Source organism: Rhinolophus ferrumequinum, chromosome 28 (assembly GCF_004115265.2).
Source record: "Rhinolophus ferrumequinum isolate MPI-CBG mRhiFer1 chromosome 28, mRhiFer1_v1.p, whole genome shotgun sequence".
In the NCBI taxonomy this organism is placed as follows: Eukaryota; Metazoa; Chordata; class Mammalia; order Chiroptera; family Rhinolophidae; genus Rhinolophus; species Rhinolophus ferrumequinum.
In genome coordinates, this window is record NC_046311.1 from 3,450,651 (window position 1) to 3,477,503 (window position 26,853).

The following is a 26,853-nucleotide window of genomic DNA, read 5'->3' on the forward strand; positions in this document are numbered from 1 at the left end:
GTGTCTGCGGGATTCACAGATGAAAATGCCCATTACACAGTCAAAAATACTGAGTTGGGGCTTCTGCAGGGTCTGGTCTGGAGGTACACAGGTTTATGGCTCTTCAGCAGTTTAAGGCAAGTGTGGAAGTTACTCAGAAAGAGTGGTCCAAGAAAAACCGGAGGAGGGCTGAGGACAGAATTCCGTCGAGTACCAATTATTTTAAGGGCAGCGCACAAGGTGCAAGGGGAAGAGCCATACCCAAAAGGGATAGAGTCCCCTACAAAGAAGAATTTGCAAAGATCAGCGGCAGGGAATCAAAGGGAAGGAAGTTTGGACCAACACAGCTCTCCTGCTTCAGCATTCGCTTCTCAAGTACTAGGGGTTTGAGCAGTGCAAATCTGGCGAGTGCTGGCGAATCTAGGAGAGAACTGAGGCCAGATTGCGCTCCCTTATGGCAGTTTGGGTCCTGCTGTGTCAAACAAGAACACGGTGGGCCACTTCAAAGGACGCCCTCCTAGAGCCCTTTGGTGCAGAGGAGTTTAGTTCGGCAGGCAGGGGAAGGGAGGGAGCCCACGGTTTTTATTTCAAGCCACCGACAATGGCAGCCTTTTCGTTCGAGGTGCGGACCGGGCAGCGGCCGGGGAGGTTAGGGTTCCAGGGCCCGGGTGGGCCTTCCTTGAGGAGCAGAGCTGCACGCTAGCGCGGGCTCCGCCTCCTTCCTTCCACCTCCTCAGGGCGTGGCGGACGGGGGTGTGGCCAAGGGCGGGGCCGGCCGGATCGGGCCCCGCCTCCTGCTGCTCCCGTCGGCAAGGCAGGGCGGGGCCGCAGGGCGGGGCCGGCGGCGCGGGGCGGGGCCTCGGCGACTTGGATAGCCCGCGCACTCTACAGCAGCTGCCGCTCTCGCCGCCCGCGCCTCTAAGGTCTCACCGCTTCCTCAGCAGAGACCTGGGCTTGTCCGCCATGTCCGCCACAGAAGAGGTTGACGGACTGGGCGTATCCCGGCCACACTATGGCTGTGAGTGCGGGGCTCTGCGGCGCGGGGGTTTCGGGGCTGGGCTCTCTGCCTCCCAGGCGCCGTTTTCCCGGGGGCTTGGCGGGGCGGGTGGGGCAGGGCGGCTGTCGGCCGCGCGGACCCGGAAGAGCCGGGGCGGCGGGCGGGAGGGGTGGCGGGCGTCGAGGCCGGCGTTCCGCGCCCCCGGCCTCCGATGCGGCGGGGGGCATCCAGGCGGCCTCCTTGCTTTAGCTCAGGCGCTGAGGTTGGAGGGCCCCACCCAGCGCCGCCCGCCGCCCAACTAGACCGAGATTTTAGGGGACGGCCTAGGGTGAGGTGGCAGGAGGACTGTGCAGGGCGTGTCCCGGGGACCGGAGACTGGAGACCGGGGCTCTGCTCAGGCTTGGTGGGGAGCTGCTGCCCTAGTGCTGCCGGCGAGCAAGACCCAGGGTCCAGACCTGCCCGGTCCCAGGCAATCCCAGAGGTGCGGCCCTGGGCAAGTCACTTTAGCTTTCTCGGGCTCAGTTCCCTCGCCAGGATTTCAAAGTTTAAAAAAAATTTTTTTTTAAAAACACCAAAAAACAAAAACCCTCTGACTTCCTCATTTTCTGTAGCTGTCCCTGGGACGTCATTGACCTGCAGGCGAGATAGTTACCACTGGCCAAAGGAGAGCCCATTGGCGTCTTGAGGTTTTTCAGTTTTATTTTATATCTGAGCATAATGTCCTGTTTTTAGGATAATTTCACTCATCAACAGTTATATGTGAGGTATTATGTTCCATTTGTGAAATTAAGGGTGAGTTAGACCAGGCCCTGCCTTCAAAGAACGTTTTAATCAAAGAGACAGGTGCACAACTCAATGATAATAAGGTATAATAAAGATAAAAGATGGGTGAACTAACTTGGCATAAACAGTAGGGTGGGTGAGGAGACGGGCTTGGGGAAGGGAGGGGGCCCACAGGTAGTGATTTAAACAGAACCTTGAGACGTTGTGTCAGGTTTGACAGGGCAGGGTAGGGCAAGAGATGTGACTGAAGAGGGAAGAGCATGAATTAAGGTATTAAAGAGTAGAAAGGCACTGTGTGTTGGGAACTGAGTGGTGTGGAGTGCACAGTGGTGAGCAAAAGGGCAGGGAGAGGGAGAAGAGTTTCCAAAAGTAGTTGGGGCTAAATTGGGAAAGGTCTTGAGTGCCATCGGAAGGAATTAGTAATTTATTCCATACCTTGGGTGCCTAAGCAGGAGGTAGATTGCTTCAAGGTTAAGCACACAGGTTTTTGAGATAGACTGTCTAGATTTGAATCCAGGCCTCACCACTTAGCTGTGGGGCTAAGATCACCCAGCCTCAATTTCCTCATCTGTGAAATGGGAGTAATAACAGGATCGTCGTGGGGCTTCAATGAAAGAAGGCAAGTAAATGCTTAGCACAATTACTACCACTTAGTTCTTAATGACTGCTGGCTTTAGTTCTTGATAAAAGAGGGAAACAACATGATCAGCTGTGTATTTAGAAAGAGTTTGGCAGGTGGGCTAGGACAGACTTGGACCAAAATCTCAAGTCATTATTTTTCAAGTTATGTTAAAATTTAGTGTTCATACTTTTAAAAAAAGGGTAAGATGAGTATAGTTGAAACCCCACAGTTCCTGTTTTAGGAAAGTCATTGTAGAACACCTGGCTACCACACATTCATAAGTTACCCTGACTCTAAGTGACTAGCAGACTTTGATTCTGTGGCATTCTTTTATCGCCCAGAAAGTTCACAGATTCTTGTGTTCATATTCTTTCTTTCATATTTTAGCTGTCCTGGATAATGAGAGACTTACTGCGGAGGAGATGGATGAAAGGAGACGTCAGAATGTGGCTTACGAATACCTTTGTCATTTGGAAGAAGCAAAGAGGTAAAGATTGGCTGGCTGGAGAGAAGATTGGCAGTAGGGAGCTGATATGGTGTGAATACAGATAAAGATCTCTATGTTGCAGATGTGATTGAGGGAGGCTGCTAGTTTGAAGGAATAAGTATAGGGAGGGTATTTATTCATGGGAGCAAGTAGCCTTGATGGCAGTTTATCATGAAACACTGGTGGCCATTTCTGTATACTGGAAAATGTCCAGATTTGTGTTCAGTTTTATGCCTGTGGTACATGTTTGGGTCACTACCAGCTATGGGAGAGGAGTAACATTTTTATGGTTTGAATTTATTGGCTTTAATGTTTCACTGATTCTTCACTAGCTTTGATTTATGTATGAATTGGGTTCCTTCTCCCTTGGTAGTGCTATCCCGTGTTTTCCCGAAAATAAGACCTAGCCAGGCAATCGGCTCTAATGCGTCTTTTGGAGCAAAAATTAATATAAGACCCAGTATTATATGACCCAATCTTACAGTAAAATAAGATGGTCTTATATTAGTTTTTGCTCCAAAAGACGCATTAGAGCCGATTGTCTGGCTAGGTCTTATTTTCGGGGAAACACGGTAGGTATAGGTCCATCCATTTGGCACTATGCAAAGGCAGCATCCTCTACATTCTTTGTGAAGTGCAACTGCTGTTTTTCCTTTTCAGATGCTCCAAGACCTCGTGGTCTTATTCTTAGAATGTCGATTTGCTATCAGTGGTTCATTTCTTTTGTTCTGGTACTGTGTTCCTTTGTAAAATCTCAGGGTAGATAGATGTAATTACAGATCATGTATCCTATAAGTGAGCTCTGGTGGAAAAGACAGCAAGGGATAGTGAAAGCTATTTGTCATCATAGTCTAATGACAATCAAGGATGTTTCAAATGTTGCTAATAAAAGTTTTTAAAAAAATCTGAAAATATTCAAATGCTACAGAAAAGTCCAGAGAACAGTATAATATCCATGTATTTCAGAACTAAAAAATGTTAGCCCTTTAGATCTTTCCCTTTCCTCTCAGAAAGAAACAGTCACAGTCCCCTTTGTGTTTCCCTTCTTCCTGTCCCTGGGGCTATCACTAATATGCATTTGGTATGTCCTTTTGAATCTAGGCTTCTTTTCTGAGCTTGAGCTCTTCCAGGAGACTGGGGGCTAGGTGGAGTGGAGTAGGATTAGTGATGCTTTAGGTGAATGATAATAACTTTTGTTTTTCTAAATGGAAAGTTAGACAGCAGGAAATTAATGTGTTATTAGAAAAGAGGATGGTTCTCATACAAAGTTTGTAAGGGCCCCGTGAACAAAAATATGAAGTCCTCTGCTACTCAAATTGTAGGCTAGATCTAGTGTTGGAAGAGCAGCTGGTCTGAGAGACCAGTTTGTGCTCTGTGAAGCACTGGTATGTCTACTGAGGTGACCTGGATATGAGTGGGAAGAGCCTCAACTCACTTTCCTTCCACCATCGAAAGCGGTTCTGCTTTTTTTAAATATTGGGTTTCTACAGTAAAATTGCCATGTCACAGAGGGTATCTTGATTAACACCACCCCTTTGCCACCACTAATCTAGTTCAACCATCTCATTTCAATGAGGAAACGGAGGCCAGAGTTTTCGTGGTCTACTTGTGATTTTCTTGATTGAAGAATAATTTTCATCATTTTATACAGTGGTTCTTAACCAGGTGTGTGTGCATTACTTGGGAAACTTCAAAAACATGCCGATATCTGGGCCTTACCACAGAGATTCTGGTTCAGTAGATCTGGCTGAAAGGTCCAGACACCTGTATATTTTAAATGCTTTTAGTAGTTCTGATGGTCCCCCCAGTTGAGAAACAGATTTAAAACATTTTTAGAACTATGCCCTATGCTGGGATATGATAGCCTGAGTGGAATGATGCCCTTCTAATCAAATTTCCTTCTTCAGGTCCTGCACTAACAAGGCACCTACTCTAGAGCATGTTCTTTTCTGTCAGGTGTTTTTTATTGTCTAGGAAAGTAGCGTATTTCCTCTAAAACCCCTCCAGGGCACCGTGATCTCCTGGGGCGTTTTTGCATACTTAGGAGGTGACTAAGGCAATGAGACAACGGTAATAGTCTTTGGCTCTATATAAGGGAGGGCATAGTAGTGGTCCATTTGCCCTGGTACACGCTGCTGGTCATGGAGATGTGCCTGGTTTGTTTTATGGAGGCAATCATATAAAATCTGGATGCAGTGATTTTTCTGTTTAAAACTTGGATTAGAAAAATCAACTTTGGAAGCACCTGTGTAGATTTTACAACGAGAGAGGATTAGGACCAGAAACCTGGGAATGTCATGCTGAGAAATGAGGACTGGAACCCTCCCGGCCAGTACTGTGGCTGCTGCCACCTCTAAAACTGTTCAAGGTTCACCGTAGACAAAAGGCACACTCTTCCTTATTAGCGTGGGCCTTCAGATCCAGTCGTGTCCCCTGCCCGGGAGAGCTGGGCTGTACCCTCTGCTCTGTGGACCTCCTTTCCCCTCGCGCCCAGCCCCGTTTGCCTTTTTGGATTGGCCTCATCCTGTTTCCTTCATAACCTTCAGCCCTCCCAAGTTGGAGGAGCCCCAAGATCTGGAATTTACACCGGCTCCAAGTCCAGGAAGAAAGATCAGAGAGATCCAAGGGAAAAGGTTCCCCTCTTTAGTTCTATTTATAAGACCGCTACTCCTCCCACCGAAGGCTCCACCTGGAGCACAGTGGCCCCATTGTGTGTCCTGGGCGCTCCGCTTTTCTCCTGTATCTGTAACAGCTCGTCAGTGGGAAGAGGAGAGTGTGCAGAGAGGGGCTATGAATGTGTGGGGACGGTGCGTGTAAGTAAGAGTGTGTGCAAGGGAAAGGAGAGTGTGTTGTGGCTGTGGGTTTGTGTTTCCCCCCAAAAGGTTGAGTGGGGACTTTTAGGAGTGACTCCATAAAAGTGTGCTCTGGGAGTGGTTGGGAAAGAGAAAATAGAGAGTTTCTGCTTTTCTTTATTGTTTGGAGAGTAGCTTCCATGTGGAAATTAAATCATTGTTCTAGTGAAATACCATCTAAAGACTTTATAAAAGGCGACATCTTAAATTACGTGTTTATGCTTAAACGTGGGTTTATTTTTATCCTCTTGCCCGTTCGGATTGGGCTTTACATGTGTTTTGGCTAAAGAGCAGTTGCATAGTGGAGATGAATAGCATTTTCACTCAAGTGAAGGAGGTGAAATTTAAATATGTGAGGTAGGGTAGGTGTGCAGGTCTTGCACAGGAGGAAGTCATAGATGGGAAGGTTCAGGTAAAAAAAAAAAACACGTAAGAGACCGTATGAGGCAGGGCAGAACAGGGCCACCTGAGGTGAGGAGAATGTATGAGTATTACTGGAAACGGGATAAAATTCAGTTAAGTTAAAGGTCACAGAAGCAAGGTTAATTCCAGCACCCTCCCAGTTTGGTTTAGGATTCCTCTTTCAGAGGCCTGCTTGTCTGCCCTTCCGACCCTGTCATGGGCCACCTACCTCCTGCTCCGTGTCCATACCCCGGCTCGCGGGGCCATGCACACTCCCCTTGTAGAAGGGAAAGTAAAGGTTGTGGCTGGTTGGAGACCATCAGAAACTACACAATGTTAACAAGAGGTTAGCACTAAATGGAGGCATTTTACCTTCTGTAATTTAGGGGAGTTGAAAAAGTATCTTGGAAAGAAATCAGGTCTTGAGAACAAATTCTCTTTTGTGCCTATGTCTTTGTTGTTGGCATGGAACATTTTCCAGGATAGGCTCTTCAGATCTCCTCCTCTAAGTGGGATCAGAACTCCAGCAACATCTAGATAGATAGATCCAGGCTGGCCCACTGGGATCCTGAAAACGGAAGTTAAAAATATTGAAGAGGCAAGAAAATCAAATGGATAGTTGAGGTGACTAGGAAGAACAGCTTGCCCACCCGCTTCTAGAATTCTCCAATGGAGGATATCACTTAAAGATTGAGGGGGGTCATTTTTTAGCATATTGACTCAAGCTTTCCTTTTGTAGATGAGACATAGTTTAATTGCCTCAGGAGACACAGTGTGATTAAGGGGCCACATAGCATGTGGCTATTTAGTTGCATGTTGGGACAACCAGCTGGATGCATTCATGTATTCATAATTATCAAGGGAGGAAGTATGTGGGGTGGCATTTATTCTTAACTCTTAAAATGGTGACATGGATGAAAATCTGTATTCTCTTTTCTGAAATTTACCTTATTGCAACTAACTTGGACAGACTCCAATGCATGAAGTGGATTGCATTTAAAAATGTATTTGTTACAAAGTGGTTCAAATTAAAAGGCTTTCCACATAGTAACAATGTTACAAATGGCATAGTAACAATGTTACAACTAAGAGATTAGTTCCTAGTGTGGCCACCAAAAACTTTTTATACAACTATGTAGCTTTGACCCTTAGCAAAATTTACAATTGAGAAACGTGGAGAGTAATCTGGTAAATATTAGGCATTCAGTTAGTAGCTGCCGTTATTACTATGAAAAGTCATATGACTAGAATCTTATAATACTTATAATTAAGTGAAACAGAAGCTGAAAAAGTCTGATTAAGACGTCCTTGAAAATCTTGACTGTTGAGATATGTGAAGTGAAAAGAATGAGGACTTTCGCTTTTGGCAGGTGTGAGTTCTGAGTCTGCTTTTGCAAGTTGCTTGACCTCAGAGAGTGAGCCTAAATTTGTCCTTTGCAGAATGGATGTACCCTGCATCTTAGGGAGTCGCTGTGCAGGTGAAATGCCTGGCACAGTATCTGAAATCCAGTACGCATTCAGTCAATGTATTTTTTATCCTGTGCTGGGGGTGAAAGCCCATTTATTGCGAAGATGATGAGGTGTTAATCAACTTTCCTGGGGAATTTTCAGGGCACTTTCAATATCCTGAAAGTTGGTAGCCCTAGTTTTTTCACTTCAGACTTAAGCTTTTGTCTTAAAAAGGAAACACCAGAAACAGGCCACCTCTAGGGAGTAGAATGGGAGTGGACGGTTTGAGAGGATTGTTCCCTTTTTATTTAATGCCCTTCTGTATATTTAAACTGCTTTTTACAACTGTCATGAATTTTATAAGAAAGAAAAACAGGATTAAGAGAAAGGAAAAGCATAAGTACAAAATTTTTATATAGTTGTAGTCACAAATTCAGATTTTCTAATTGCTATATTGTCTTTTTAATTACTAAAATGGGTAATTTTCAGTGGGTACATAATGTTCATAATTTATTCCAGCTTAAGGTTATATTGCTTAGATTGTTGGAAAGGTTAAAAATTGCCTCACGTTATTTGTTTACCAATTTTATTTTAGTATACAAACTGTTGATAATGTTTTTCTGTCTTCTAGGGTCATGATGTTAATTTTTATGAGCGCTCTTATAATATGGATGTCCTATAGTTAACACTGTATTGCATATTTGGAAGTTGCTAAGATAGTAGATCTTAAAAGTACATACAAAGAAAAATTTTTTTCTTGTGATCAGTATGTATGGAGACGTGTGTTAACTAGACTTACTGTGGTGATCATTTTGCAATATATACAAATATTGAATCATGTTGACACCTGAAACTAATATTATATGTCAATTATACCTCAATTAAAAAAAAATATGGACATCAACGTCCTGTCATTTGCTACAAATATTTCCCTTTAATTTTCCATTTTGTTTTTCACTGTACAGTTTTAATATTATGGCTCTTAAATGTTAATCTTTCTGTCTATAATTTCTTCTAACAATTCAAAGCCTAGATAGTTTAATTTCTCTAAAACCTTGCTAAAATTTGAACTTTTATGTTCTGTTAGATTTTCTATGATATAGTGATTTGATTTTAAAAAAATAATGTAAGTCTTTAAATCTGGTGTTTCTAAATTATTCTGATATCACTTGAAAACAATCTTTTTACTATCTATTAGCAGTTGATACGTACTTTATCAAATGTTAAATTATGTATAATTCTAATTCTAGTCTTTTTATTCTGTTATGTGAACTATATTTAATTTTTATTGAGAAAATGTGTCTGACTTCATTTTCTTATTATTGAGCAGTAACATCTGAAGCCAGCTTGAGTTTTAGCTCTGTGACAGGTAACTTTTTTAAAACACTTTTTCATGGTTTGTAAAATTCTTGTTTCCCCAAGTTATATTTTATGTCGGCTTAGTAATTTTGCCTGTAAGGTGGAGACATCTTGATTTATAATATCTTTGTGTTTGTTTATTTTAACTCTAGGAAATTGTCTGTTATGTCTTTAATAATTGGTTTTGATTCATTAGTTCTGTCTCTGGTGCCATTGTTAGGTTAGATATGCACAGTCTGTTTTATGGCTGTTCTTGGTTTCGTTTGTTTATGTTAAATCAACATTCTAGACATGTCTCACATGTCTTGTTTCACTGACTTCATTTTCTACCATCTTAATTTTTTCCCTTGGTTCTGTTAATACTAGTTGCTTTGTCCTATTGCAGTTTTCATTTTGGACTATTAACTCCTTTTCCCTCTGTACTCTTGATAATAGATTAAATGGTCTCTGATTAGTTTATGAAGAATAATGGGACCCATATAGGATCCTTTTCAGGTGGAAAAAAGGAACTGGTAGTCGAGAGAGCTGGGTGAAATACTTTATTAATTCTCCTTATTTTCAGAGGAAACCAGTGTTAACTGGCCAGTTAGAGTGTGTGAGTTGTCCACCATTCAAGGCTGAGAAAGTCTGATGAGGCTAGGTGGACCATTAGTGTGACCCAATTTGGAATATATTTCTTCTGGTCTTAGAGGTCAGAGCAACAATTTTGTTAATGAAAATATAGTAAAAATATATCTGAAGGCCTAAGTTGGCGTGTTCTAGGAATTTGATTTTTCTGGCTTTGCATGGTGACCTGTCTCTGATTTCTACACAATTCCTCTGCTTCAGTTTAGCAATTTGGGGTTACCTGTTGGTAGGTAGCAGGACCTGTTTTGACCATTTTTAAGCCATGCAACATTCCTGCGAGAGAAAACATGATTCTAAAGAGGGAAAAAATGAATTAGTGTCACTTGTCTTAAGGTCATGTGACTGGAATTCAGGCTCAGGTCTGTGTGACAACAGCGCTGGTGCTGTCAGCCTCTGCAGGCATGACAGTCTCTTTCACCTGCCACTCTGATTGCATGAGGGTAGTTCTCCGATTTGTCTCTTGTATTTTTGTATCTTATTAGGTTGTTAGATACAACCTAGTTGTATTTGATGGACTTGTGGTTGTTTCCATTTGTGGCTGCTAAAGAAACCCCTTCACAGGAAGTATTTGTGAAAGAAAATGTGGGTAGGCAAAGTGAGACCATCCGGAAGTGATTCATATGACTGAGGCTGTTTGTTTACTTTGGGACTTGGTTGCCTAGAGACCATATCTTTGAGCAAGCTGAAGTGCCACTTGAATGCAGGGCCTACCTGATCAAATCAGGACTCTGCTGTTTGATTTTTCTTCTGGAAGAGCATCTAGTAATCTGATTGATCCCTGTGCTTTGACAGCGTGTGAATCAAAAAATCTTAAACATATTAAGTTAAAGATCTGGTTAATGGTTTATTTTAAAGAGAAAGTTTACTTGCTTAAGCTGGAATGTTTTTTAAAATTTTTCTTATAATTATGTATTGGGAAAATTAATTTGTTCTGTTTTATTTTTTAATTTTTATTCTTTTACTTTTTTTATTTATAAATCTTTTTTAATTTTATTGGGGAATAATTGGGGAACAGTGTGTTTCTCCAGGGCCCATTAACTCCAAGTTATTGTTCTTCAATCTAGTTGTGGAGGGCGCAGCTCAGCTCCAAGTGCAGTCGCTGATTTCAATCTTGTTTACAGGGGGCGCAGCCCACCATCCCATGTAGGAATTGAACTGACAACCTTATTGTTAAAAGCTCACACTCCAACCAACTGAGCCACCCGACCACCCCTAATTTGTTATTTTTCAATAAGGCATTTTGTTATAAAAACCTCAATCTTTACAACAGCTAAAAGGAAGCCAAAGGGGGAAACAAAACCCCCCAAACCACCAAAACCCAACCTTGCAATTTGCAGTGACATCATAATATAAAACATTTCCTGTCTGCCCCAGGTCAGTGTCCCCCTCCTTCTCCTCCCTGCATGATGTCATCATTGGTACCACTTATTGAATACTTGTTGCTGGGCACCGTGCGAAGCACTTTATCTGCATTGTCTACTTAGCCATTCTCCGAGTCCCTGGAGGTGCTTGTCCTTACCTGTGTTTCACAGGAAGGACAGCGAAGCGCAGAGAGCTTGCCCTGCCCACTTCCGTAGTAAGTGTACATCCAGCTTTCAGGTCTGGCGAGGACTCAAGGCCCGTGCTCTTACGCACCAGCCTTCCTGCCAGTGCGGTATTACTGTGTCTAAAAGTAGTAACGTCAGCAGCAGTAACGACCGGTGATTCCGCAGAATGAGGATGTAGTACTTTGCATGCAACATTTTTGTGAGATAGGCATTGTCTTTATTTTAAAGAAGGAAAAAAATGAGTTAGTGTCATTTGTCTCAAGGTCATGTGACTGAAATTTAGGCTCAGGTCTGTGTGACACCAGCGCTGGCACTGTCAGCCTCCGCTGGCATGACAGTGTCTTTCACCTGCCATTCTGACTGTATGAGGGCAGTTCTCCGATTTGTATCGTGTATTTTTGTATCTAACTAGGTTGTTGGACTCTGTCGTATACTTTTTATTCACTGCAGAGCTAAAAGCAGTCATTGACACACCTAAGTAGCTATTCATGTTTGTTGCTCAGTGAAACAGTTGTGCATACAAGCTTATAAGAAATACAGTAAACATAAAATCTAAGTTAAGTGATTTTTATCTGTGTCTAGAAACATGATACTTGGTCTGTGATAAATGTATATATTTAACTTTTGACCTACCTCCTGCTCACTAAGGTGGTCTTCCTGGAAGTGGATGCAGTAGAGGGTATAGTTATATGCAGCGACTTGAAGGGCAGCTGGGGGAGGCTGGGGAGTTTCCGATTGCTTTTCTTCTTCATAACCTGGTGTCTGCTTTTGATTCAGCTTAGAAAGGCATTTCTTCTTCCCAATTGCTTGCTTTCTTAAATAATGACCTCATGCAGACAGGAGTGGCAAATTGGATTGGAAACTGCCTTGGATCATTTGGCGAGAACTGTTATTTTTTGGTGTTGTGGGTGGAGGAACGGCCCGTCTAAAGGCCTCTATTTCTTCATTATTCAGAATACCTTCCTGTTGACTCATTGGAAATCATAACGAAAAGCAGAAGGAGCATTGGAGAGGCAGCTGCCAGCCCAGGGCTTGGCTTCTGTTAGGACAGATGTTTAGGGATTGGGAGAACTCTGGCTTTGAGAAAAACTGTGAGACTTTTGTGGTAGAAGGAAATTCTGTTATTGTGATAGGCATTTATCTCTAAGATAGAAAGTATCAATATTTTCTTAGGGATCATTACGCCGCAACATAAAAAATTAAAAGTATTTTCTTGAATAGGGTTAACTAGTGTTCCTAAAAGCTGAACGAGAAGGAACTGAAGTATAAAAAGAGGGAATGGGGCAAAATTAGAAAAGGAAAATTGAAAAGAAGGAAAAACATGATCCTGAAAGATAGAAAACTGATATAAAAATGAAACTTACATAGAAAAAGCCTCGTAGTATAGCAGATCGTTAGTTTGGACAACACTTCCTAACAATTGATAGTTTGAAGAGGTGTAGTGCTTCACAATGGCTTGATTTTGGGGGTTTTCCATTAAACACTTGAGAATTCCAACAAAAATATGTTTAGGCAGATTCGGTCTTTTTTTTCCCCCAATTGGAACATTTTTTCTTACTTAAAAAAAAGATAGATAATGGACATGATGCTTAATTCAGAAGCTATCCTAGGATATACTGTGAAAATAGTCTGTCTCCTTAGTGCTGTTTCCCAGCCACCCAGTTTTCCCCAGATGGAACCACTGTAATGACTGTGTATTCCTCCAGAGATATTCTGTGCATGTAAATACAAATTATGTGGATTTCCTTGTTTAGAACGGGTAGCACACTATACATTCTACTTTGCATCGCGTAACTCAGTCCTCATGAATACATTAGAGTGCCTCATTTTTAGTTTTTGTTTTCTTCACAGTTGCAAAGTTTTTTAGTGTATAGATATAACCAATCAGTGGGCATTTCTTCCCCGATTTTGCTATTACTAATAGTGTTATAGTTAGCAACTTGGTATGTATTCCATCTTCCACTTGTGAGTATTCTTGCAGGAAAATTTCCAGAAGTGGAATTTCTTAGTCAAAGGTGTACTATGTCCATTTAGTTTTGGTAAATATTGTCAGTTTGCTCTCTGTGGAGGTTGTACTCATTGACATGTCATCAATGATACACGAGAGGGCTGTTTTTCCCATAATTTTGTCAACCTGGAGTATCAGGATTTTTTTAAATATTTGTAAATTTCATAGGTGAAAATAGTATTTCATTGTAGTTTTCATTTTTAGATTATCTGATTCTGAGTGAAGCTGAGCATCTTTACATATGTTTAAAAGCCATCTGTTATTTCCTTATCTGTCTTCTGTTTTGGCAGAACCCTTTGCTCATTTTCAATTGGGTTATTGGTCTTTTCTTATTGATTGGTATTTTATATGTAGAGGAGATTGACCTTTTTTTTTTTTTCCCCGCTCTGCCTGTGTTTTTTTTTAAAGATTTTATTGGGGAAGGGGAACAGGACTTTATTGGGGAACAGCGTGTACTTCCAGGCCTGTTTTCCAAGTCAAGTTGTTGTCCTTTCGATCTTAGCTGTGTCGGGCGCAGCTCAGCTCCAAGTCCAGCTGCTGTCTCTAGTTGTCGAACCGGCAACCTTGTGGTTGAGAGGATGCACTCCAACCAACTGAGCCATTCCAGAGCTCAGCGACAGCTCAGCTCAAGGTGCCGTGTTCAATCTTAGTTGCAGGGGGCGGAGCCCACCATCCCTTGAGGGAGTCGAGGAATCGAACTGGCAACCTTGTGGTTGAGAGCCTGCGCTCCAACCAACTGAGCCATCTGGGAGGCAGCTCAGCTCAAGGTGCCAGTGCTCAATCTTAGTTGCAGGGGGCGGAGCCCACCATCCCTTGCGGGGCTTGAGGAATTGAACTGGCAACCTTGTGGTTGAGAGCCCACTGGCCCGTGTGGAAATCGAACCGGCAGCCTTTGGAGTCAGGAGCACGGAGCTCCAACCGCCCAAGCCACCGGGCCGGCCCCCAAGATTGACCTTTTTAATGCCATATGTATAGTAAATAATTATTCCAGTTTGTCCTTTAGCTTTTGACTTTAACATACCATGTTTCCCTGAAAATAAGACCTAGCCGGACCATCAGCTCTACTGCGTCTTTTGGAGCATTCTATATAATATAATATAAGACATATTGTGGTAAAATAAGACCGGGTCTTATATTAATTTTTGCTCCAAAAGACACATCAGTGTTGATGGTCCAGCTAGGTCTTATTTTCGGGGAAACACAGTATTTAAAATAGTTTAGAATTTTAAAACATACTTGATTTTATTAATGTTTTATTTTTAGGTTTTGGGCTTTGTTATTTTTAGAGAGTCCTTATCTATACTGAGATTATACAAAAACATTCCCCTATGCTTTCTTCTAGTATTTTTAGTATGGAAAGAGTTTTAACATTTAACTCTTTGATCCATTTGGAATGTGTTTTGGGGTGAGGAGTGAGGTAGAGATCCTGCTTTATCATTATTTTTTCCCCTCTAATGATGTTTGAATAATGTCTTAAATATTGAGCACCAGCGATGGCTCTCTGGAGTTTGACAAACTCTCTGTGATTTGAGATCTTAATTTTTTTTTTCCAGAACAAGGCAGCTTCAACTGTAGAGATTTTTTAAGCATATGGCTTAAATATCCTTTCAGAGAAATTGGCTAGAAATTTCTCCAGTGTTTTGCAATCTGTATTGTGATGTTAAAAAGATTCATAGTGTATAAAGAAGTTGGCATTGAGAAAACAGGTTTTGGATTAACAGCTTTGATATGTGTACTTGTGAAGAGATGAACAGACTTGCCAAACTAACGTAATTTATAATTGTGCTAAAGGAGAGTGCAATTTGCAATTTGAAAACTGTGTGGCTGACTTTCTACATCACTATTTTTGAGGTGTATTCTGTTAATGAGTGCTGTGACGTTAAGGAAGAACGAGTTTAGTGTTCAAATAAGTTTTAGAAATGGTGGATTAAACCAAGGGAAAACAATCGGATTATTTAGACTCCTTATCATGGGCTGTAAGTTCCAAGTCTCCAGGGGAGAGCAGAGTGTAAGGAAGATTCCTCAAACCTCGTTTCTTATCAGACTCTTTTCTCACAGATCGTCTTCCTTAGGACTGGCGTTCCAGGGTATACTGGTTTGAGAAACATTGTTCTCTATCAGAATAATGGATTTGAGGGACTATTTCACATAAGAATTTGGGACATGTTCATGGTCAATTCTCAATTGTTTTATATTTTATTTATAGTTTCTTTCCATTCTCCATTGAGTTCTCTTGTTATTGGCTTATAGAGCTTAAATTAAAGCTGTTATTGTACTAATTGGGCAGGTATAGTTGCTGAACTGTTGTCAGGATCATAAAGGAATTGTGGAGAACAGGAGTATGGTTTTTAAAAGTGGGGGAGGGCAAATGTACTAATTATTAAAAAGGAAAAGAAGATAATCAGAAATTCTAGTCTAGTGAGCTAGTCTCTGGCAAAACTGCATAGCGTATTGTCCAGTGGGGGGCTTATGAGCACTTAGTGGGGAAGGAAGTGGTGCTTAGGAGCCAATCAGGGCTGCCTGAACAAGCCCCGCCCCATCAGCATCATTTCCTTTTGGACGGGGTCACCAGATTGATGAATCAGAGAAACACAATAATGGCTAGATTTCAGTGAGGCATTTGAAAGTATGTCTTGTGATACTTTTGCAGACAGGTTGGATAATTGTAGAATAAATTGTAATGTAGCCGTGTCACCAGCTGAATAAACCTTTTTTTAAAAGAGCTGCTAGATAGGGAGTGACCGCTTCATAGGTATGGGGTTTCTTTTGGGGTGATGAAAATTTTCTGGAACTAGATAGTCGTGCCTGTACATTGTGATTCTACTAAAACCCACTGAATCCCATACTTCAAAGTGATTACAAATGGTGACTTTATGTTATATGAATTTAGTATCAATAAAGAATAGAGCTTCTAGGTTTTTAATTCAAAGCTCGTTAGTGCATGTTCCATATAAAACATTTTTCGTGGGACTTTGAATGTATCAATGATATATTGATCAAACTTGAGTTTGACTTGTTGCTTGAGAGACGGTGAAAACACTGTGTGACTAGTCCTGCTTTCAAAATGCCTTGAATCTAACGATGAAATTTAATAGTGTGACATCCTACACTAGGGTTCAAAACTGGAGTATCTCAGTACAGGATAGAAGTAGCATTAGTGGGAAAATAAAACAAAGTGAAACAAATCTGAGAGGCTTACTAACTCATTAACAGAAAGGTGTTATATGCAATGGTTCCATTGTTCTCTGATCTGACCAGAGGCTCGCTGGAGTGGGTTTTCAGTTCTGGAGGCCTTAAGAGAGGCCTTGGAAGTCTGGAGCAGGGGTGACAGGTATGCAGTGGGGTTCTTTCACAGCCACAGCAGGCACTACTGATTGGTCAGAATCCATCCTTCTCAGCAGAGCACCTGAGGAACCACTCCCAGGTGGGTGTGGGCCACTAGTTGAGACTTCGTTATTGCTCCAGGACGGGAGCATGCTGGATAAATGACCAGGATGATAAAGGTCTATACATTCTGAGGGATGAGGAATAATGGAAAGGACTGCAGTTAATTAATATGGAAACAAGATTTAGAGGGAATGTAAGAAACAATCTCAGAAGTTCGAAATGTCGTGGAGGACTTAAATTTTACCTATATTGTTAAGCCATTCCTGGAAAATGGAAGAGGGGTTCAATTTATCATGTGTGGTACCAGAGGAACAGAACTTAGGCGGTGGAAATCTGCTTAATATGAGGATCACTTTATAGCAATAAGAACTTTCCAAAAAAATTCCCAAGAAACCTGCTTTGGAAAAACCCATGTTGCAGATTTTCAAGCATAGACTATATAGCAGTTAATGGATGATTATGTTCTAACCTGATTACTTTCTCAAGTTACTTAAAACAATTTTTATTTTCATTTCCTATGTTATTAAAAGGTATTTTTATTTTGGTAACATTCCATTGTTCTTTTTTATTTTTTTTCCTGACATGGCTAAAAAAGTTGGGAAAAATACTTCCAATAAAATAAAATGTGAAAAACCGTTTTGAGCTTCCTCATTGTTCAGGACCTTCTGGGAAAACTGGAGAAGATCTGACAGGGCCTTACAGATTGCTTGGCCAGACAGGGCATAACTATTTGAAAAGTTACTCAACATCAAAGGATGAAAGGTCTTGCTACTGTCATAAGGCAACATATGATTGCCAAGGAAATGAGGCAGTTCATGTGTAAGAGTTTAGATAAGGAAAGATTATTTTATGACTGAGTTTTGCAAGATAAGCTGAAACTGTCTAGAAGAGAAGGGAAAGCCTAATAGCACGTTTATTTGTCTTACTCGTTTGTGTTCCTTCAGAGTCGAGACTGTCTTTTTCTAGGTGTCCAATAGCACCTCTTTCCACAGGCTTTTCCACAAAATAGATGCTCAGGAATATTCTGTTGACTTTGGTGCAAAGTGCGTGGAATGTGGGGGCTGTGGTGGTGAAGAGAACCTCAGTATTGTGGTGACAGCTTAGGGTAATTTCTTTTTCTTGTATTATTTAGTTATAATGGAGACCAGGACTGTGGTCCTTCAGCAACAGAGAAAGAATATTTGTGTCATTTAGCTGTTAGTTTTTGAGCACTGTGCCTCAAAGGTAAAGCAGAAAAGGTTTATGTAAATACTTAAATAACTGTATTAAGAGCTAAAGAGATACAAAGCACCATAGGAGAGGTTAGAGAAAGTTTGGAGGAGGAAGAGATTATTTCCAGTGGTAGATCATGGAAGAGTTCATGGAGGGCGTGACTTTGGAAAGTAACATTTGAATTGCCAGAGCTGAGTGAGGCTGATGAAAGCTTTCCCCATACCTTGATGCTCAGTACGTAGCTCCACCCCCGGCTTCCCATATTAAGGATTGATGACCTCTGTTTTCTACAAACTCTCAATTTTTCTGGCCCTACCAAATTTATCCCTGTAGCACTGGGAGAAGTATCTTTCTTCCTAAGACTCAGTGTTCTCTCTGTGGTCTGGATCCTTCCCTTCTTGTCTTCAGGGTCCTTATTCTACTATTCGTTTCTTAACTATAATTTGCATTTTTTCCTTCTGATTCTCTCTCCTTAGCACATAAACGTGCTCACGCATTCAGGATGTACTCTTTCACACTAGACCCTATTCTGATTATTGTCCTTTCCTTTTTCCTTCCAGGAAAACTTGACTTTGCTCCCTATGTTCCCTATATCCTCACATCTTTATCTGAACTCACGTGGATGTGATTCACGCTCCCTCCTTTCCTCCACTGAATTTCTCTTGCTTAGATCACCGATGACCTAATTGCTGTATGCATTGGAAAGTTTTCAGTACTTTCTTTCTTAACTTCTGCAGCATATGACACTCTTGTCTGTTCACTGCCTGAAATTTTCCTGCTTTTAACTGGGTAGCTTTTCATACTTTTTACATTTTGATCTGTGTAAATCTGTTGCCTAGCTCAGAAAATAAATTCAGGTGGCACCTCCTCCAAGAGGCTTCCTGGGCACCCACCCTTACCTCAGGTCTGAGCAGCTCCTCTCTGGGTTTCTATAGCAACCCCCACGCCACCCAAAAGTATCTTTATTGTACGTTTTCACAACGTGTTATAAGTGCCTTATACTTTTCCCAAATGTGTTATACTGTGAGCCTTAGAGGGCAAGGACTATGCTCGGCCTTTAATGAGCGTCTTAGTTAGGCCTCCGCCTGCTAGGTTCGCCTTCAGTGGACTAGATCTGAAAATGAAATTTATGAAATTTATGAACTTGCTCCGCAGGCTCTCCTTGTTTCCTGGGGCTCTAGCAGCTGCCAGCAAGCAGTGACTCAGAGAATTGCGTTCGTGAAGAATTATGTACCTGTCTTCTTCTGCCTTGTAGAGGACTCACCTGTTCCTTTTCTCAAGAGCTGCTCACAGCCACCAGAGACGTAGCTGTCATGGTGCTGTCTCCCTGCGCCGTGAGTCGGAAGGCTTGGTCTGGGAGTACAGAGGTAACCCTCTTAGCCCAGGGACTTAGAAAAAAACTTTATGGACGTACAATTTACATGCCATAAAATTTTCCCAGTTTTTAAACGTACAACTTTAATGATTATTAGTAAATTTACCAAGTGATGCCACTGTCACCATAATTTAGTTTTCATCACCCTAGTGGACTCTTGAAATATGATAACCATTAGACATTTAATTTTGGTGAGTAGACTCGACATACCTTGTCCAGTTCAAAGAGTGAAATGATTTGCTCAGGGACGGGTCTGTAATAGTTATCAAGAAACATTTAAAAAGTTACAAAGAAGAAAAGTTTCCCTTTGGTTTCTCACTCTTCTTTCTATAGCTCTTCAGATTGGTTTAATTTATACTCAGAAGTTTCTTTTAAAACAGATGCTATCAAGATTTCTCATCTCGCTTGCGTGACTTGGAAAGCAAGCCTCTACCATTTCTTGCCTGGTCACTGCAGTCGGCTCTTCACACCCGTCACTGGGGCCGCCTCCTCATCTGTCCTGCTTGGGGTGATCTTTAAAATCAGATATGGTCATTTCATTCCTGTTTCAGATCCTTCAAAGGGTCTGCACATTCTACTCCCGTGGCCTGATATATTCTCCCCCACCCATACACGCATGCGTGCACATGCACCCACCGTCCTTCGAGACCTCGGGGCCATTTTCCTTGGGCAACTAGCCCTCATCCCTGTCCCTCTTCATGTGGTGAAGAATGCTTTATCGAATACTCTACATTCCTTTCTCTCCAGGGTTGTTCTTACCACGCTGTGTTGAAATGACGACGCTGCACCACCTAGATGGTGCTCAGATGTGTTAGTGACTTAGCAGAGCCCCAATTGTGAGGAAAGATGGCTCCACTTGGGAGGTGGTTGGCAGTGAGTAGCCCTGGCATCAAGGGGCTTTACTCTGCGAGCTGGGTGTGGTAGTGGAGTGGCTGTTCCTGGAGGAACTGAATGTCAGTGGTTTGGAGTTGTCAGTTCCGGCATTGGTAGGTTCCCCTTCTGAATTGCGCAGAGCTGGGAAACCACTGAAGTCATGTGCTCTGCCGAACTCGTTCAACTGGTTTCCTCCTCACAGACCCCGAATTCCCGTGCTCTGATTCTGTTCTCCATATGCTCGGTCTGGGCTTGTTTGAAGGCTTGCCGCAGAAGAGTTCTCCAAATAGTCATTTCTTTGTCTTGCCGGGTGGTGGAATGGGCAGGGCCAAGTATATACTCCCTTTGACAAATGTTATCGGTAGGACGAGGTAGACAGGTATTACACAAGTTACTGGGTGTCAGGCTTTACAGATAGGTTTATTTCTGGGGGACCTACCTATCTCACACACACTCATATACATGCACGAATGCATAGCTACCATTACGTAGCGCCTGCTATAATGTGTACATTAGCTCAGTTAATCTTTACACCAATCTTAGGAGAATAGCTGCCATTCCTGACCGTGTTTTACAGATAGAAAATTGAAGCTCAGACAGGTTAGTTAGCTAACATGTCATTCTCACTCCTTCTCATTTCCTTCCCTCTTTTCTCAAGGAAGAAGTGGGTATGTTCCTTTCCATAGCTAGCTGCAGAACCTTGCTTTTTTTGGTCTTTATTTCTTGTATCTTTATCCCTCCTTTACTTGTTCTTTTCATGCAGACTGCAAATTAGTGCCTCTTCTTTAGTCATGAGAGAGCGACAGACAAATAGACACCCCTTCCCTGGGCATGCCACCCACTCACACTAACCTTTTCTTTCCTTCTTAAACTTGTTGAAAAAGAAGTCTACACTTTCTGTCTCTAGTTCCCCACTTCTAGTTACTTTTCTAGTTATAGTGATCTGGCACCTCATGCCTCACCGCTCCACTGCGACGCCCCTTCTTCACTGAGATGACCTTCTTCGTTATTTGCCATGTCCTTTTCTCTTTGCCACCCCCCGTCTCTCTGCAGCATTTGATTGGTGACCTCTCCCAACTTCCGGACACATTTTCCTTCCTTGATTGCCATCACATATAATAATTCTTTCGTGGTTCTCATTTTACCATAATTGGTTCTCATTTTACTGTAGTGACTGTCCTTTCTTTGTGATATTCACTTCTTCAATGTGGGTGTTTTCTGAGGCCCAGTCCTTGACCTTTATAATTTCTGTCCAATCTGTTTTTCTGGTGAGCTCATCCATGCTCATGGTGCCTCCCCTTTTTTTCCCCAAGGCGGGCGCAGTACACAGTGGCCCATGCGGGGATGGAACCGACAACCTGGTGTTATTGTCACCATGTTCTGACCAACTGAGCTAACTGGCGACCCTCTCATGTGCCACTTAACAATTTTTTTTTTTTTTTTACTGGGGAATATTGGGGGAACAGTGTGTTTTTCCAGGACCCATCAGCTCCAAGTCAAGTCATTGTTTTCAATCTAGTTGTGGAGGGCACAGCTCACTGGCCCATGTGGGGATCGAACCAGCAACCTTGGTGTTATGAGCACTGCGCTCTAACCATTGAGCCAACCGGCTGCCCATGGTGCCACTTTTTAAACCTGGGTCTCTAACCTGGTCTCTCCTGAGTTTTTCAGACTTGTGTTTCCACCTTCCTGCAGGATGTCACTACCTGCACGTCCCATTGACATTTCAAGCTGAGCATGTTTCAGGCATGCATTTGTCACTTGTCATTCTGGCCTGCTGCTCCTGGTGTCCTAAGCCTTGTTTAAGAGCATCATCTTGTATTTAGTCGTCCATGCCACAAGTCACCAAATCATTGTTTAAAAATAAAACAACCGGGGCCAGCCCGGTGGCTCAGGTGGTTAGAACTCCATGCTCCTAACTCCGAAGGCTGCCAGTTCAATTCCCACTTGGGCCAGTGGGCTTCTCAACCACAAGGTTGCCAGTTCAACTCCTCGACTCCCGCAAGGGATGGTGGGCTTCGCCCACTGCAACTAAGATTGAACATGGCACCTTGAGCTGAGCTGCCGCTGAGCTCCTACATGGCTCAGTTGGTTGGAGCGTGTCCTCTCAACCACAAGGTTGCTGGTTCAACTCCCGCAAGGGATGGTGGGCTGTGCCCCCTGCAACTAGAAAACGGCATCTGGACCTGGAGCTGAGTTGCACCCTCCACAACTAAGACTGAAAGGACAACTTGATAGTTGAACGGCACCCTCCACAATTAAGATTGAAAGGACAACAACTTGACTTGGAAAAAAGTTCTGGAAGCACACACTGTTTCCCAATAAAGTCCTGTTCCCCTTCCCCAATACAATCTAAAAGAAAAATAAATAAAAGACAATCTTTCCTTTTATAGAAGTTTCTGTAAGTTTACTATAGATGGTATATGTTGCCAGATTTTCTTCTGGAACAGTGTGAGAATGTGGGGTTTCCCCACATGCTAAGTAATAATGAGTTGCTGTCATTCTTTTTTATCTTTGCCAGTCTGCTAAAAATGTTGTTATTGTTACTTTAATTTGCATTTCTTTGTAAGTAGTGAGATTAATAATTTCTGGCGATTTATTTTCTTTTGTGAATTGCCTATTTGTGTTTCTAGCCCACTTTTTCTAGGGAAATATTTGTTATTTTATTTATTTCAAGCATATATATGCACATATAAAGATTGTAGATTATTAGTTCCTTGTTATATGTTACAAATTTTCCCTCCAGTTTATCTTTCCGTTTAATTTTTAATTTTTTAAGATTTTTTTTTTTAATTGCCGTATGCAAATTTAACTGCTTTTTATATAGCTGTATATTTTCCATCTTCCTTTGTGATTTCTCTGGCAATAGTCTTGTTTGGAAAGGCCTTTCCCATTTCAAGATTGTACAACCATTCATCTATATTTTATTCCTTTTCTTATTTTTTTATTTTTAAAATCTCTAATCCATTTGATGTTTGATGTCAGCAAAATGTAAGGGAAGGAGGTGACTTAGCTTTTTCTTATTTTTCAGTTGTCTGTAAAGTCTTCATCTTCTCCAAAGCCTTTCTAACCCCTTCCCAGCCATCTAACAGATGATCAAAGCAGCTAAATGCATCCTTTGTAATTGCAAATCATTTTTCTTTCTGTTTTCACTATTGCCCTAGTTAAAGACCTTGTTATCTTTCACGTGGATTCCTGAAATAGTTGCCTAATATTTCTCCCTTGAATTGGTCTTCTGTGCTGTTTTCCTATTTACCATTCTCAGAACTAATCAAACCACTCTTCGGATTTTTAAAAATTATTATTTAATTTTAATGTAAAAAATTTAAAATTACTCTTGGCTAAACCACTCTTCTAGTTGAAAACTTGCATGCTTCCCATTGCCTGCAGATTAAAATACTATGTTTCAGATACATGTCCACCTACCCACCACAGTGCTTTGTCATTCCCTAAATATTTTGTTTCCATGCCCATTTGCCCTTTGTTTACGTTTCCTTTATCTTAAATGTGTCCTTTTCCCATTTTTCACCTCTCTTAAATACAATTTCTCCTACAAAGCCTAGTTCAGATACATCGCCTATTGTAGCTAGTTGGTTATGCATCTCTGTTCCCAGAGGGTGATCTCTTTAAAGGTAGGGACAGGTGTTCGGCACATTTTGTGCCGCTGATAGATGTTGCACAGAAGGGTCTGTTAGAAATGTTTCCTGAATGGATATATAGCTGTCAGTGTAGATAATTTTTTTTGGAAAACTGATTTAAAATATGTATAAAGCAAAGCTTTATAAATAAAAAATAGTCTAAATATGAGAAGTATATAAGAATTATTTATAAGTATTACGTAATTACATGAAAGACAAGCTTTATGTAAATAGTCACTTTTCACACTAATTGTATCCAACAGTATTTATTATTTAATACGCCCATCTCTTGGTGTTTGATAGAATGGGATTGCTAATGGATGCTTTAGGAAGTCCAGCTTGAACTTGAGCTTTGGTTAGTGAGTGTTCAGTAGGTGGTAGTTGTTGTTTTTGAAGGAGGCAACATATGGTAGTAATGGAGTTTGGGCTTTAGAATCACACTAACTTGGGGTTCAAGTGTAAGCTCTGCACTTACAAGCTGGGAAATCTTGGACAGGTAACTTTCCTTTCAGGAGCCGATGGTTTCCTTAGCTGTAAAATAAGAACAGTAATACTGCTTACCTCATGGGGTGTTTGAAGGATCAAGTGAGATAATGCATGCAAAGTATTTAGCTTAGTATCTGCCACATGGTGTTAGAGATTTTTTTTTTTTAAATGTTACTTACATTGAAAATGAACCATTCAAATGTTAGTGTTTTCCTGGTTAGTACTAGTTGTGTTTCAGATCTGATGTCATTTTTTTAAAAATAATTTTCATTTCAGTTACATTTGCTAAAGCAGTTCTGGGATTAAACTCTAGGAGTATAAAATGTTGAAAGTTTATATCCCTTTTGAAAGGAAGGACTAAGTACTCTTCTTTCCACTTTCTTTAACTCTTATGAGAAATACTGTAAGAAATACGAGTTTTGTTGCTGAGTTCTATTTGTGACGGTGGCTCAGTCCTGATCACAGGTATGGTGTGCTGATGTCGTCACTTGGTACGATATTCTCAGTCCTTTTTATTAAAGTGATTTCTTTGTTAATACATTAGTACTTGTAGAAACATTTGTACCTGCACTTGAACAAAAATGTAAAAACCGCACATGGTTGCCAAAGTGATTTTCTGAAATACAGATCTGCTCAGTTCAACCCTGTCTTAAAAATCTTCCTTCACTGTTCCGTGCCCCACGAGTAGGATGAAATGAAAGAAAGGTTTCTTAGCAGACGGACAAGCCTGGCATGACCCAGCCTGCCAACTCCTGTTATTTCCCCTGCCTTTGACCCTCCAGCGATGACAGTGCGGAGCCTGTCCGTCACCCAGCTTGTTTTCTCCTGCCTCCCTGCCCTGGCCATTTGGTAATAAACTCGTCATACTCTAAAACTCGGTAATACTTGTGGATGATGAGAGGCTGGAAGAGAAGTTAATCTTTTGGGGAACAGAATTAGGGCCCAAAAGGTGCTGCCATTAGGGATAGTGGGCTGACTCGAACATGAAGAAATACAATGGAGATGAGTGCCAGTAATGGTTCTAATACGGAATTGTGGAGAGAAGGTTTAGCTGCTGTGTATTTGGGGAAAAAGATTTTCTGTTGATTGAAAAATGGTAGGGGAAAAAATCAAACAAAACGGAATCGGAAGCTTTGTTTGTGGTTATGGAGTTTGCAGAATGAAGACAGTGAGAGTCCGTTCCTCCCAGGCTAGTCAGGCCATCCCTGGAACGCTGTCCCGTCGGAGAATCCCGAGAGGAAGCACAGAGACGCGGGGGAGGGACTCAGGTCTCACACTGGTGATCCCAGTGACACCAGCTGACACTCTATTTCAAGTGCTGTTCTTGACACTTGAACAGCTCTCTATATGTATTCTCTCTCTTAATTCTCAAAACCGCTCTGTGAGGTAGGTGCTACTATTCTCTTTGTACGAAGAATACTTGAAAGAACTGGAGTCATTATCCTCACAGAAGTGTCAGCATGTGATTCATCATATGAGGGGGAAGGAGGAAGAGCACTAATATATATATTTTTTTAATACCCAGCCAAGCACTGTGCTAGCTCCCTACTTTGCATGCAGTCCCATTGAATCCTCAACAACAGACCTGTTTGGAAAATATTGCAATTCCCTTTTAACAAATGAAGAAACTGGTTAAGTGACTTGCAGTCTTGATAAATGAAAGAGGCAGGCTATACGTCCAGGTCTTTTAAAGGCCCTGGCTAGTGCTGGTCACATTATATTTTAAATTTTGTATGTTGTTTTGCTCCAGAAGGCGGCTTAGGGTACAAAGGGGAACTGGTGCTGGTGTAATAAAAGCTTTCTGGCTGCTAGAATCCGTAACTGAAAGAGCGTAACTTGATTGTTTGGTGCCATGTCAGCAGCAGTGCTTGGCTTTAGCCTGTGCCATGATTTGACTGGGGTGGTTTGGGAGCATTCGGGCATTAACGTGAAGGAGGGAGTGGGAGGTGAGGGGTGGAGGGGTTGATGTAAACGAGATCTTTAACGAGCTTTTGAACCATGAGATTCTGTGAATATTGTTCAGATAGTGCGAAACATGAGCATTGGTAAAAGTTGTGTTGGCCAACGATTTTCCTTTTGTTCATAAATTATTTTATTTTTTATTCCAGCTTTATTGAGGTATAATTAACCTATAAAATTGTAAGATTTTAAGTGTACTTTGTCATGATTTGTTACACATTGTGAAAATATTCCCCCATCTAGTTAATTAACACATCCATCACCTCATGTACTTACTTACTTTTTTTTTGGTGAGAACATTTATGCTCTACTCTCTTAGCAAATTTCAATTTTACAACACAATGTTATCAACTGTGGTCACCATGCTTTACATAACTGAGATTTATACCCGTTACTAGCCTCTCCCTATTTCCTCTACCCTTGGCAATGATTTTTCTACTCTGTTTCTGTGAGTTATTTTTTTAGATTCCACAGATAAGTGATACCATGCAATATTTGTCTTTCTCTGTCTGGCTTATTTCACTTAGCATAATGTCCTCAAGGTCTATCCAGGTTGTCACAAATGGTAGGATTTCCTTCTTTCTCACGGCTGGATTATATTCCGCTGTATCTATAATATATGTACCGCATCTTTATCTATTCATCCGTTGATGGATACTTTGGTTGTTTCCATATCTTGGCTGTTGTGAATAATGCTGCAGTGAACATGGGGGTGCAAATATATCGTTAATATCCTGATTTCATTTCATTTCCTTTGGTTGTACACCCAGAAGCGGGAGGGGTAGGTCGTAAGGCAGTTCTAGTTTTAATT

The 26,853-nt window shown here is 41.5% G+C and overlaps 1 protein-coding gene across 2 annotated transcripts in view; it reads left to right on the top strand.

The window, feature by feature from the left end:
• Nucleotides 1–26,853, top strand: part of IQGAP1 (IQ motif containing GTPase activating protein 1) — an 89,592-nt gene that overhangs the window by 6,268 nt on the left and 56,471 nt on the right. Inside the window, exons 1-2 of one of the 2 annotated variants that reach the window (XM_033100042.1) lie at nt 861–997; nt 2,769–2,868. In XM_033100042.1, coding sequence (XP_032955933.1) covers nt 943–997; nt 2,769–2,868 — 155 coding nt within the window. In that variant the 5' untranslated portion in view covers nt 861–942. Of the gene's footprint in view, nt 1–860; nt 998–2,768; nt 2,869–26,853 lie in introns of those variants that run through there. The other variant, XM_033100043.1, reaches the window with a different exon arrangement.